At 41.8% G+C, this 13,342-nt stretch overlaps 1 protein-coding gene across 1 annotated transcript in view; it reads left to right on the top strand.

Moving 5' to 3' along the window:
- Window positions 1-1,225: 1,225 nt before the first annotated feature.
- itga9 (integrin, alpha 9) overlaps window positions 1,226-13,342 on the top strand; it is a 47,283-nt gene continuing 35,166 nt past the window's right edge. Inside the window, exons 1-10 of the mRNA XM_056396014.1 lie at window positions 1,226-1,660; window positions 1,987-2,114; window positions 3,617-3,723; window positions 6,019-6,142; window positions 7,750-7,817; window positions 10,668-10,797; window positions 10,886-10,971; window positions 11,080-11,142; window positions 11,620-11,757; window positions 12,207-12,312. Of these exons, the coding sequence (XP_056251989.1) occupies window positions 1,470-1,660; window positions 1,987-2,114; window positions 3,617-3,723; window positions 6,019-6,142; window positions 7,750-7,817; window positions 10,668-10,797; window positions 10,886-10,971; window positions 11,080-11,142; window positions 11,620-11,757; window positions 12,207-12,312 (1,141 nt within the window). The 5' untranslated portion in view covers window positions 1,226-1,469. The remainder of the gene's footprint in view (window positions 1,661-1,986; window positions 2,115-3,616; window positions 3,724-6,018; window positions 6,143-7,749; window positions 7,818-10,667; window positions 10,798-10,885; window positions 10,972-11,079; window positions 11,143-11,619; window positions 11,758-12,206; window positions 12,313-13,342) is intronic.

Genomic DNA, 13,342 nt, shown 5'->3' with positions numbered 1-13,342 from the left:
TTAAGCACCAGGGGAAGCCACCACCAGCAGGTAACCTTTCTTTGACCTTTACTTCTTTTCTCCACCACAAAAATGCAATTTTTCTATTTAATGAATTGGACCACAGGTGTCCACATTTCATGAGAATTACAACAAACTTGGTCAAAAATTGGTCAAATATGTTGGAATTTGGCTTGTGATGTCTCATAGAAAACTGGAATATTGTACATTATACATTTCTCTATACAGAGGCAGTTTATGTGCATATTGAAGGAATATGTAGTGTATATATAGCATAGTGTGCTTGGCTTCATATAGCAATGAAATATTATGCACATGCGATTGAGTAATGAACAATGTGTGGTACCACGCTGAGGGGTCATGACCCCCACAAGAGAAAACTGAGCATTGTCAGATGTTCAAGAAAAGAGAAAAGCTTATTTCTTCTGACTCTCCTTTAATCTTTGTCTCTTTTTTTTTTTTAAATCTTGATGAAGAAATCATCAAATGTGAAGACTGTAAAAAGTTTTCAGATTAAACAGATTAAAATCAGTCTCTAGTCAAAACTGGTGGACAAGATTGTTGCAAGCAGACATTGTTTTGTTTTACAGAGACACAAACCAAACTTGTTGGGAACCACTGCTGTGATATATAATATAGTGGGATGATTTGTCCCGAGACACTATATCAGAAAGGTCTCTTGAGTTTTCGTTTTAAAACTTTTACAGCGAAAGCTGTCTGGCTATAAAAACCGTTCTCATATCACTGTCTCGAGCTGCTGTGTGAAACGGAACTATCCCTGGGGCCTGTTAACGCTAAGAATAGTATTTAGTATAAATCAACACTGCTCAATAAACTAAAGCTTTTTTTTAATGAAGATGTTAAAATGCTCATTGTGACTGTAAAACGTTAGGTGGCAGCAGCGCGCCCTCATTTTTTCAGTTTTGGTGAGATGAGCCCCTAAAGCCCTCGGCTGAAATGTGATGCTTTTGCGCCTCAAAACCATTCGCTTCTCTCCGTGACCGCGTTACCAGTGTCAGCGTCCCACAGTGTAAACACACGGTTCCGGTTTCACCTTTCACATTAAAACCCTCACTGCGCCTTCACGCGTTGTAACAGCGGCTCAACCCAACAGCGATGCTTTTATTTTGAGGGAGGCCTCTCTTTACTTCCGGTTCTCTTGTGGCTGACTCGGGTTCGCTTGACACAGCTGACAGCATTTATCTCCAGGACAGGGAGCCTGCGAGCTGCAACTTTCTCAGATTGACAGAGAATGGAGAGAAGCTGACGCACCGTTATTTACCGGACCGTTAACTTTCCACCTCCAGCCTTTCCTCATGCCATCACAGCCTACATGTGGTGCTAGTCCAGGAGAAAATACCTGCTAGATAGTTTTGTAACACTTTGGACACTGACTGTGCTGACAAATCCTCCTTATTGTTTTTTTCCCCCTTCTTCTTCTTTTTGGACACTTTAACGCGTTATTACGCATGATGCGCAAAGGGATGGCTCCTCTTCGGAGACAAAAAACGGGAGTACAAAACGTTTTTTATGTTTTTCTCTCCATTTCAGTGGCTTATTCTTACAATATAGACTTAGAACATCCTTTGGTGTTCCGGGGACCAAATTCTAGTTTTTTTGGCTATTCTGTGCTGGAGCATTATCATGACAACACACGCTGGTGAGTCCCATCTTGTACTCTTCCTGGAAATGATGTTGTTTTCTGTAAGTGATGCAGTGAATTTGTACTTTTAAACAAATGTTTAAGTGTCTCCTGAGCTTGGGCTGTTTCCACACCCAATAAATCTAAAACAAAAATGGGTGATATTCCATGAAAAGCCATTTCTGTTTGTACTGTAACTTTGCCTGCAGGCAGGAGATTTTCCGTTTTTTATTCAATGGCTACAGTGACACAGATGAAAGATACAATTAAGTGTTTGGCGAGTGAAACCCCCACCCCCCACCCTCTACTGTGTCCCATCCTCTCTCCTCTTCTCATTCCTGCAGGGTAATAGTAGGGGCACCGAGGGCAAACTCTACCTACAGTAGCTCTGTGCACTCTCCCGGAGCTGTATATAAGTGTCGAGTTCACAGCAACCCAGAGCGCCGCTGCACAGAGATGGACCTGGGCAGAGGTCAGTCCCCACAGCCTGCAGCCTCACTGCACCAGCATTTAATGACATACACACCAACTGCACATCTGTCAGGGCCACACATGCACACACTCACAACTTGAACAAGTCAGAAATTAACACCTATCACACAGAGAAGTGGTGCTACAGTCCACACACATATGCTGGGCTTTCCTGCAGCTTCTCTTGTCCACTCTCTGCACTACTTCCCCCAAGCATCTGTTTTGTTTTATCAGAATAATGCAGCCTTATGCTACTCTTAACAGTGCGACAGTTGTTCCTTTTGTTCTCAACCTGCTACACGGAGACATGTAAAACACAAGAGGGGTCTCTGTGCAGAGGTCCATAAATATTTTGATAAATATGATTTATGCTTCTGCTAATATTTTCCAAGCATGTGAGCCAAAAAGTTCAGTGTGGCTGGGGTGCAAGGCATGGCTTCATTATTAACCCTGTGCTCTGTCAATGTGTCACCAAAACACACACTCACAAAAAAACCCCAAAAAACAGCAATGATCACAGTCAACGCTGACTGCTCGGTGCCCAGTGACTCACGAGCCAGAGGAGCTGAACCCTAAAGAAACCAACCAAACACTGACACAGAGAGACACTCACAGCTACATGTTATTGTACTGAATCAGCTGTCTTCAGGGAGGAAGAGAATAAAAGTTCCACTTTGTGCCAATAGTTGGTTATAGCAAATATATTGGTATTGGCATATATATTGGCTGATTAGAAATAAGACATTGCTATACAGACAGATATTTAGAGGCAATGTCTTTATTACAGAGGCCTAGAGTTTTTTCAGCTATAACATGTCCCTCTCCCCACACACCAAGGTCACAATTAAAGCTGCAACAGTTAGACAATGAATCAATAAGCTGATTGAAACAAAATTAATCTGCAATTATATTGATAATCAACTAGTTGTTTAAGCCATTTTTCAAGCAAAAATCCCAAACATTTAAAGGTTGTAGCATCTGTAACATGACAATCTGCAACTCTTCCTTGTCTTAACTTGATTGTAAATATGTTTGGTTTTGGACTGTTGGTGGGACACATCATGACATCTGATGACCTTTCATTGGGCCCAAGGTAATTGTGATGGATGTTGTTTTTTGATGTTTTATTAGCGTGAAAATTAATTGATTGATTGAGAAAATAATTGGCAAACTGCTCAATTAAAGACACTCGTTAGTGAGGGATCCTAATATAAATTTTATGAAAAATGTAAAAATAAAAACGAATATCAGCCCGTTATCAGACTTGTTTAACTCTCAAATATCAGTATTGATATCTACTTTAAAAATCCAGTGTCACCGAGCTATAATGGATTTTTGTCTTTGAGTAACTGTCAACTGTGCAAACACCACTTTGCACATTCAGCAGAAATAAATAATAAAAACCAGAAGTCAGAACGACTCACAAGTAACAAGTTTACTTGCTCCAAGACATCCTCCGTCCTGATGACTCAACTTCTGCAAACTGCTCTCATTGTCTTTCAGGAAATAAGCTGAGAGAGTCGTGTGGGAAGACGTGCCAGGGCGACAGGGATGATGAGTGGATGGGGGTCAGCCTGGCCCGCCAGGACAGAGCCGACGGCAAAATACTGGTGAGTTCAGTGACACGACGCCGCAGCCACTTCAGCAAATTGTTTAATGCAAACCATCTACAGTGTGCTCCTAAAAACAGACCCGATTATACCAACATCATTGTTACAAATGTCTTACCATGAACCGCGCTGTTAAACCACAGCTGGTCCCAACTTTTACAACCCTCCCTTTCCTTCTATCCTGTGTCACATGCTTGCAAGCTTGCAAGTTAAAAAAACTGAACTTAAGTCATGATTTTGAACAATCTTTTTTTCAAATCTGGACTCACAACTAAAGTCAGAAAAATTTGGAAGCTGCTGTGTGGTTACATAACACTGTGAAACATTTACCTCGTGTTTGGAGCTGGAAGAGTCAGTGGAACAGGGTTTGTCAAAAGTAGATTGTTATTTGTAAAAAATAAAAAAAAATAAAATAAAAAAAAAGGAGAGCAGGATTTAGAGAAATTAGAAGACTAACTAGTGGTGCTAATCCCCGAGGTGCTTGGCTGGGTGTTTGCACAGAGATCACAGGGCAGCTGGCAGAGTTTGTTTAGGCTTCAGCCTCTCTGCGGTGGTCCCGTCTGAGGGCAGTCTTTCATTAAATGGTAACCCCGCTGTCCCACGGTGGGTAGTGAGGCAATGAGACCGGTGGAACTGGGCAACTCTTGAAACATTCATGACAGGTGTGAATGTGCTTGAATACCTGTTGCTGATTGACCTTCACCTCTGGGAGTCAGAGAAAATCTAAAGAATTCCTCCCTCTGAAGATGTCCAGATAACTGTTTGGCTCTGCTCAGCCTCTGTTCCTTTCAATGTGTTTGTCTTTGGTCCATTTTTTTCACCTCAGTGGAATTTACTGGCGCGATTTTCAAACCATTTACCCTTGGCTTTACTCGTCAGTCAGTCCGTCAAAAGTTGAAACCTTCTTGGAGTTGTCAGTGTTTGGGGTTTGAGGCGTAGAGCTGTTTAACAACAAGCTTTTAGCTGCAGTCCTGGGAGGGTTATGATAAAAGAAAGGTGGTGACTTTCCACAGCCACGTGTTGCTGTGCCTTTTTTTTTTTTTCTTTTTTCTTTTTTTTTTTTATCTCATCCGAATGGACTCACGTTTCTGTGCAACAGGAGAGAAACGGCTGCTTGGCAGATGTGTGCAGTGGTGATTTCATCTGCGCTTTCAGTGAAGGCCTTGTTTGTGACCAGTGAGCTCTTTATCATGACAACAGCTCTGCACTCCCACCATAAAGCCTCCTTTACTGCCTCGACAGAACTTGTCAGCTGCTGCGAGCGCTCCGTTTGCTATATGTTGATGTCAGCTGATTGATCTTTTTCTTTTTTCTTTTTTTTTCAAAAATCTGCTTCTGCTTAAGAGTTCATGCTGGTAGTGCTACTACTGTTGGCCAGGCTGTCCTTTGTTTCTCAACACACAATCTTGCTTCCAGACAGTCATCTGACGCTCTGTGTGCGCCCACAATGTGCCGAACTCTTGTATTCATTTAGATTGGTTCTGTGTGTGTGTTTGTGTGTGTGTGTGTGTGTGCACGTGTGGGAGGGAGACGGGGGGGGGAGTTAAACAGTGCAGGGGGAAATGAAGTGAACTATGTCTGCACAGAGGCGTCCAGAACTGTCCCCAGAGCCACAGGAGCCCCACCACCATCCCCACAGGGTACTAAATTATTACCACATTTACATGTACAGTATATATGTGGCCCGATTTGTGCAGAATTTGAAATCTAGTCTATATCATCCTGTGTCCTTTTGTTTTATTTTGAAAAATACACCAACAAAATATTGTTTTTAGAATTATTCACTGTCAGTTTAAGAAATGTACTCTCTGTTTCAGCAGCGGCACATTAAAGTCAGAATTTGTTCTCGTTCCAATCTTTTTATCCACTTTTTTTTTTTTTCCTGTCTGAACTCTTGGCCTCTCCAGTTGCCTGTAGAGCCTGGAGGAGGTGTTTTGAAATGAAAACTATTAAAACACAAAATGTTAATGGGAAGAGTTTCTTGCTGCAAGTTAAATGCTGCCTGGGAAACACAGATCTCAGGCTGCAGCTGAGATATTCACACCACAGACTGTGGCTGTTATGGTCAGGGTTATGGATGGGCTTTAATCTCCCCCCTCCTCATTGACGCTCATTTGACAGCCACAGAGACGCACTGACTCCAGCCCAGTGAGGAAGGGGCTCAAACAATCAGCATGGTCGTGGAACACCCCCCCACCCCCACCCCCCCACCCCTCCCTGCAGTCTGAAATGTTGGTGTTTATGAAATGAGCGTGTGTCTGAATTTGCTTGTCGCTCCTGCTTTCCTCTTCGCAGGCTTGCGCTCACCGCTGGAAAAACGTCTACTATGATTCAGAGCATATCCTCCCGCATGGATACTGCTCCATCATCCCTCCAACGCTTCAGGGCAGGACCAAGCCGCTCATCCCTTGTTATGAAGGTACAGTACAAATTAAATCAGGATTTTCCTTCATTTCAACAAATATTAACAGAAATGGACGCTCGAGAAGAGACGTCTTGTTGCTTTATTCCCATGGCTCCCAACCCTTTTAAGTTTTGCGAGGAGTTAAAGTCAATTCTTTTCCCGTATTGTTTCATTTTTTGGATTATTAAAGGCAGACTGAAGATTTATTTGGAAAAAAAAGAAAAAGAAAAAATGAACATCCTTTTGTGTAAGTAAAATATGTTTTGCCACGCTAGCGCCACAGCAGATACAGATATTCAGGGTCCTAATTTTGATGGTGCCCTGACTTTTCCTCCAGCGCCACTGTGAGGTTGACATTAGTGGTTTTGAGAAGAATGTCTCGACAACTAGTGGATGAATTTCTATATATATTGGGTCCTTTATTCATGTCCCCCTCAGGATGAACTCTAATCACTTTGGTGATGCCTTAACTTTTCATCATGAGTTCAAACCTGTCATTTGCCCAGTTCTTTGGTGTGTGACTTTCAGTATCATCCAGCCTCAGCTGTGCTTTGGGTTTAGTGCAAATTAGGAAATGTTAATATAAAAACATGGCCAGGTCTTGTTTGTTTCTTGTCCCTATAATCATCTTGTGACCCCGCAGATTTACCTTGGCAGCCCTTGAGAGGTCCAGACCCCCAGTTTGGGAACCACTGGTTTAATCTGTTTTACATCTTCTCTGGTTACATTTTATCATGGCACGTGATCTCTGTAGCCAGCACCATCAGTGTGAAGCCTCACATCTGCTTCTAGCTTCTGATTGGTGTTTTGGCTCTGAGGAAGAGTACCACGAGAGCCTTGAAGTGTGATCTCTGATCCTCAGTCCAACACCAGTTCTCCACGCCAAGCGCCAGCTCCTACCTCTGAAGGACACGCGGTTTGTTTAAGCCAAATAAATGAACATGTGTCCAGTGGAGGTGTATATCCCTGTACGCCTTTTTGCAAAAGAAAAACATTATCACAAAGGTGCTATTACGGCAGCTTTGTTAGAGCACAGATTTTAGCTCCATTTTCCAGAAATCAGATGTGTCTAAGAAAAGATTTACTTGCAGAGTTGAGAAATCCGATTTTGTTTTGATTGTAGTAAATCAAATCCATTTGTTCTCCAGGTTGTTTTCCTTTGTGCAAAGGCTACAACACTAAAAATCAAGTTTCATTTGAAATAATAATAATGTTCTGTGCAACATTTTGAGCTGACTAATGCAAATGTGTTCCTCATATGTTTTGATTTTGTGACTCAGAGCTATTTATCAAAGGCTGTTTTACACCTTAATTGTGCTCCCAGGTCAGGATTTCACTTCCTTCCGTAACTCTGGTTGCCAACAGTCGTGGAGAAGCCAGGCAGACTTTGCATGGGACGTTATTTACAGTGCATTTTGTGCAGATCCAAGCTCAATATTTTTGTAACCTGAGAGCACCCCCTCCTCTTCCAAAGTAAGAGGTCTTCTCAGTCTGCTTTCGCCCCCTTTCCTCTTGGATGGGACTGGGACTTTGACTAGCTCCATATGGAATGCAGGAAAAACTCCAGTAAATGCTGGCCCAAGCACACAGTGAAATAATTTGTGGTTTGTTTTCTCTTACAGACTATAAGCAGAAGTATGGGGAAGAGCACGGCTCGTGCCAAGCCGGGATAGCGGGAGTTTTTACGGAGGTCAGTAACATTGCCCGTTCATCCTCTTAATCCTTGTAATACTCTCTTTCTGGTGTTTGTTGTCATCCGAACTCTGTTGTCTGGACACATCAGTGGAGCTTCATCCGTCACTTCACTTTTTGGTAAATGGAGCAGTTGGATCACATCTAAAAATAATAACGATTAGCTTTTTTTTTTTTTTTTTTTTTTGCTTTTTTGCTTTTTTGCTTTTTCACATCACATATAAATAGAAAGTATCAGTAGTTCTCATAGACTCTTTTCTTACCCGGGGATAAACTTTCTCAGTTGAAAGTATGATCACCATGAACACTACCACATGCCTGATGTTACAAAGAACCTTTTTTTTTTTTTCCTCATCCTTTGTTGACTTTCTCTCTCTGCTATTCTGTGGATAGTTAGCAGAGACCTTATACATGGAGCTGACGGTTGTTTAACAAGTCAAATGATGTGGAAAATCTGATTTCTACTGTCAGATATACATGTTGGTCAGCGCTCTGCAGACTAAGCGCTGATAACTGTTAGCTTATGTTTCCATAGGCAGATAGAGCTTTGTAAGGAAAGGCTGCGAGCGGCCTCGCTTGACCTCCGCTGTGGCTCCACGAGATAAAGTGCTTGAGAAAATATGAGCTTCCTTTTCTCCCCGGTGTAGATTCACTTCTGTTTTTGTATTCACATGTGGCATCATCCTTTATCGTAGAAACACCTTCCACTGGTCCAGAGCGCAGTCTAGAGAGGTGAAGCTGCTGCAGTGAGCAGAAGTGGTGAGAGCAAGGTCAAATAGATTTAACTTCTACAAGCATTTTTGTGAAAATATACTGTAGTTTGACAGGAAAAAATGTGCGTGTGAGGGAGAAATTGAAATTTAAAAAATGTACATTTGATCAGTTTAGACGTTTTGTTAGTAATATAATTCTTTCCTGATGCTGCCTGTGAACAGCATGTTCTGCAAAGGCCCTTTTCAGGTCTCAGATTACGGTTACGCTTAATTTGGGACATACAGTAAAGTACAGTAGACAGTAAGTGTGTCCTTGGAGCACGGCTGTGTCCTGAGGGTGAAAACATTCTCATTGGTGAAAAGACTGATGGACATTTCATGTAGTGCTAGTGCATCTATTGTATTTTACATATGCTGAACGATATTATTATGTTAGCTTTCAAGGTAACCTGGTGCTAATCTGAAGCAACCCTGCTCGCGCCGCAAACAACTAATCGGATAGTCAATCAGCAGAAAATGAATCTCAGCTTTTTTAAACAGTGATTAATTGTACAAATAATGTTTAAGCAGAAACTCAAGCCAAATCATTTCTTCACTATTTTCTTACATTGAATAGACCAAATGATTAATAGAGAAACAAGTCATCAGATTAATGGTAATACTTTACTTTATGTCCCTATATTTAGCATTTATTGGCAGTATAGAAGCATTTAATAAATGGTTTATATATATATAGTGTATAAACACACTATAATGTGTTTGTAAGCAGATATAAGGACATTCTGGACAGTATTTGTCAATAGCTACAACTATTATAATATGTCAGCTGTGTTTTACTATATTGTTATTATCTGTTTAATACAGCAGCCTCCGCTTACAGGTGTCCACAGGGGGAGTCATAGTTGTTTACAAACACATGAATAAGCACTACATTATAATCTGTTATAGAGCATTTATTAAATGCTTGTATGGTACGTATAAATGTTAAATAAGGAGACTTAAAGTGTCATTAGATTAAGTGATAATGAAAATAACTGCTTGTTGCAGACCTAGACTCTACATTTGCTTACTTACATTAACAAAGACTCTTTTAAAACAGATTTTCCCGTCACAGATATTTAGATGGGATCATTTCACATGATCTGCTTGCATTTAAATTTACGACAGATTCTTTGATGTGTGTGATTCAACACAGTGTCAAAGAACCTTTGAAAATCTTGTTCATGGCTGTTCTGAACAATCATGCGTAGAGCAGAGTGTGACTGTCATGTTTTAGGGATTAGTTTGTTACATGAACACCAATGAAAACTCACAATATTTAAGCTGGAAGTTTCTGCGTAGGTGAGGAATGTCATCGAATATGACAATGGAGGCTGTAAATAAAAGACTTTTGGCTTCAGGAAAGAAAAGATTCTGATAATACTGGATCCCACAATGAACCTCCTGTTGTAAACCCAAAGAGAAATCATCAAACAGGCCGCGAACGTCACTGTTGATCTGTTAAAGCATTTGAACCACCCACCCTTTAAGGAATGTGAGGAATCTAAAGAAAAGCTGTCCAACTGTTAAACTTTATCCTTGCCTGAACCATGGTCCACGCGCCTGGTGTGGTGGTGCCCAGATGTTTGACACCACAGCGCAGGGAATGTATACTGCTGAGTAAGGCCATCACTGTGTTGTTCAGGTTTGTTTGTATGAAGCATGGGTTCCGGCGGTGACCACACATGCTCCGGTGCGGCTGAATCATCGGGTGATGAAGAAGAGCGCGACATCTTTTCTTCTAGTCAAAACAGAACGTCTTAATTGTTGTTCTCTGGTGGCCGCGGAGCATCACAACAACAAAAAAAAGCTGTTAACAACTAATTTTGCAGCTGTCAATTTTGCTAAGGCTCTGAATTCCTCATCACATCAAAGCTTCGGCTGGCATGCCATCTGGATATGTGGTTAACATCAGATAGCACAAACCAGTGTGTGGCCATTGGTTAACCAGACGTTCACCCAGCAGCGCCTTTCTTTCTTTTTTCTTTTTTTTTTTTTCTTCTTCCTCTTTTCAGCAGGCGACTGCACCGCAGATCAAAGGTGGATCACAGTCAGAGTTATCTGAATGAATGTGGGGTGGGGGTTGTCGTTTTCAGGAACTGGTGGTCATGGGTGCGCCGGGGTCATACTACTGGACTGGGACGATCAAGGTGTACAACCTGACCTCGGACTCCTTCTACAGCCCGAACAAAGAGGACGTGGACTCCCACAGATACAGCTACCTTGGTAAGAGTCTGTTCACGAGGATATTTGTGATAAACGTCGAATGTATCAGTACAAAGGAGCTGTGGCTGATTACTGTCTGTGTCTCCAGGCTATGCTGTGACCGCGGGACACTTCTCCTCTCCTAACGTAATAGACATAGCTGCAGGGGCGCCTCAGCACAGCGGCAGTGGAAAAGTAGGGCCTTCCTCTCCTCCTCTTTTGTCCTATCTCCCGCTGTTGAACTGAAGTCCTCTTGTGTTGTTTGCTGCACTGATTTTTTTTTTCGTGTTTTCTCCTGCACAGGTTTACATTTTCAAAATCGACGGCGTGTCTTTGGTGAAGAGTTTTCAAGCCTCAGGGAAAATGGTATGAGCTCAGATGTGGTCTCCGACAGTTTTTAATCATCATGCAGCGCATATATTTGCATCGAGGTTATTCCTATACTGATCTCTTAATCAGTACAGTATTTTTTTCAACCTTATCTGCCGCAGGGATCATGTAGTCAACTCTTAAGATGCATTGCAGACACGCTACTCTAATTGCTTTGTTGTCAGAACTGCTCTGTTTACTTCTGCTTTAAAGTGTTTAGACTGTAACAGCGATTTAAAGAAGGAACACACTTGCCAAAAACCAAAGCCAGCGCGGTAGCTAATGCTTTTCATGCAGAGTAAATAAAAGGAAGTCAGGGTAGCTTTAAGACATAAGTTGTGTAAATATTCCTTTAATATTGGTATAGCTATAAAAGGGGAAATGAATCCAGTCAGAGCGTATGTCAAATGTATGAACTGAAGAAGAAAGTGTCTGTGATCTGACCCATTGCTCTGTGGCTCGGCTTGGTTCCAGATGGGCTCTTACTTTGGCTCCTCATTGTGTGCAGTTGATCTGAACCAGGATGGCCTGTCGGACCTGCTGGTGGGGGCACCCATGCACAGCCAGCTCCGGGATGAGGGCCAGGTGTCTGTGTACCTCAGCAAGGGCAATGTGAGTGGGATCTGTGGGTCAGCGGGAACATGATACCATAACTCACACTTAGTATTTACCACACTCTCTCTTAGTTTGACTTGCACAGATGTACATTTCTGTCCTGTTATTATTGTCCGTGGCGTCGATTTTTAGCTTTGCTCATGTTTCATTAGTTCCTGAACATTATCATGTTACTAAAATTGAAACAGTGTGGCATCGTGAGCTTATTTAACTGACCGAGAACAGAGCTTCAGCTTGTATATTTTTATATTTATGAGTAATTGCGAGGAAACTTGACTGTCTGTTTGGTTGTTAAGTTGTTTGAATAAAAGCCAACTAACAGCCCCCGTGGCCAAGTCATATTATCTGAGAAAAGCTGCAATAATTTCACTGGAGCTGTAAACTGTAGGACCTTTCATTTCCTAGCTCTGTATATAAACTGTTCTCTTGCCTGCTTCTGTCTGTAGGGGGTGATGGAGGAGGGCGGAGTTTTGACTGGTGACAACGCTTTCAATGCGCACTTTGGCGAATCCATTGCTGCAATCGGAGACATAGATGATGATGGTTATCAAGGTCAGTACAAAGTGACATCTGATGTCACATGTTTTCATACCATACGTTGCGGCGAATGGTCTCCACTCAATGTCCACTTACTTGCTTTAAAGAATTTCATGGTCCACAGCAGCAGATGAAGAATGCTCGCTTATGGTGGAACTGTAGATGCTGCTTCATTCTGAGCACATTTAAGTCCTCTTGTGCACGTTTTTAAACGTTTAATTGCACTTTTGTGTTTTTTATTGTACATAAATTATGCTTGATATTATTATAAGTATTTCATATGTTACAATGTTTAAACAGAGAAAGTACCATCCTGGCTAGTGTTTGCACCTTCTGCATTTTCCCCTTGGGAAGATGGAGAAATTGAGATACTTAAAACAGTGATACCCAACCTGTTGGTCGGGACTCTTTCATTGGGTCCCATCATAAATTTTAGGGGTCACAAAATGATTGATGGGATTTTTTTTTTTTTTTTTCACTTTTTGAGTAGTTTTACTTCTCAAAGGAACTGCTGACTTCTGACAGATATCTGAAACCTGTATAAAGGAGTAACAAGTAGATGGGTTCAAAAGCCAAAAAGGGGAACCACTGACTCAAAGGACCAAGGACAAAGGATTAACATCCTTTTATTCTAGAGCCAAGAGTGCACAACATATTCATTTTGTCTGTCGCAGATACCAGCGTGTCCTTGAATGCACCACAAAGGAGAAATTTCAAAACAGGCCCTTCATGCAAAACAGTATATCTGGGCATGTAAATTGTTTCTTGCCACTGGTGAGAGGTCAGAAGAAAGCTGAGGGCTGTGTTTTATATGTAGAAGTCTTGTAATGGCCCTCCAGTGGTCTATGATTCCATAATCCAGCCAATGCCAACCACTTTGCAACAGTTTTCAGTGCTATTGTGCCGTAGTCATGCAACAAAGCCATTTCCTCTGTCATCTGGTGGGTAATAAAGTTATGCAGTTTATATTCCTAACTTCAGCCCACAAGCAAGCGTTGGCTGGTTGAGTTGCTCAGTAGGTGCAACAAAAACCCCGTCATTTTCA

Source organism: Seriola aureovittata, chromosome 14 (assembly GCF_021018895.1).
Source record: "Seriola aureovittata isolate HTS-2021-v1 ecotype China chromosome 14, ASM2101889v1, whole genome shotgun sequence".
NCBI classification, from domain to species: domain Eukaryota; kingdom Metazoa; phylum Chordata; class Actinopteri; order Carangiformes; family Carangidae; genus Seriola; species Seriola aureovittata.
This window is presented reverse-complemented; position numbering and strand designations above follow the sequence as displayed.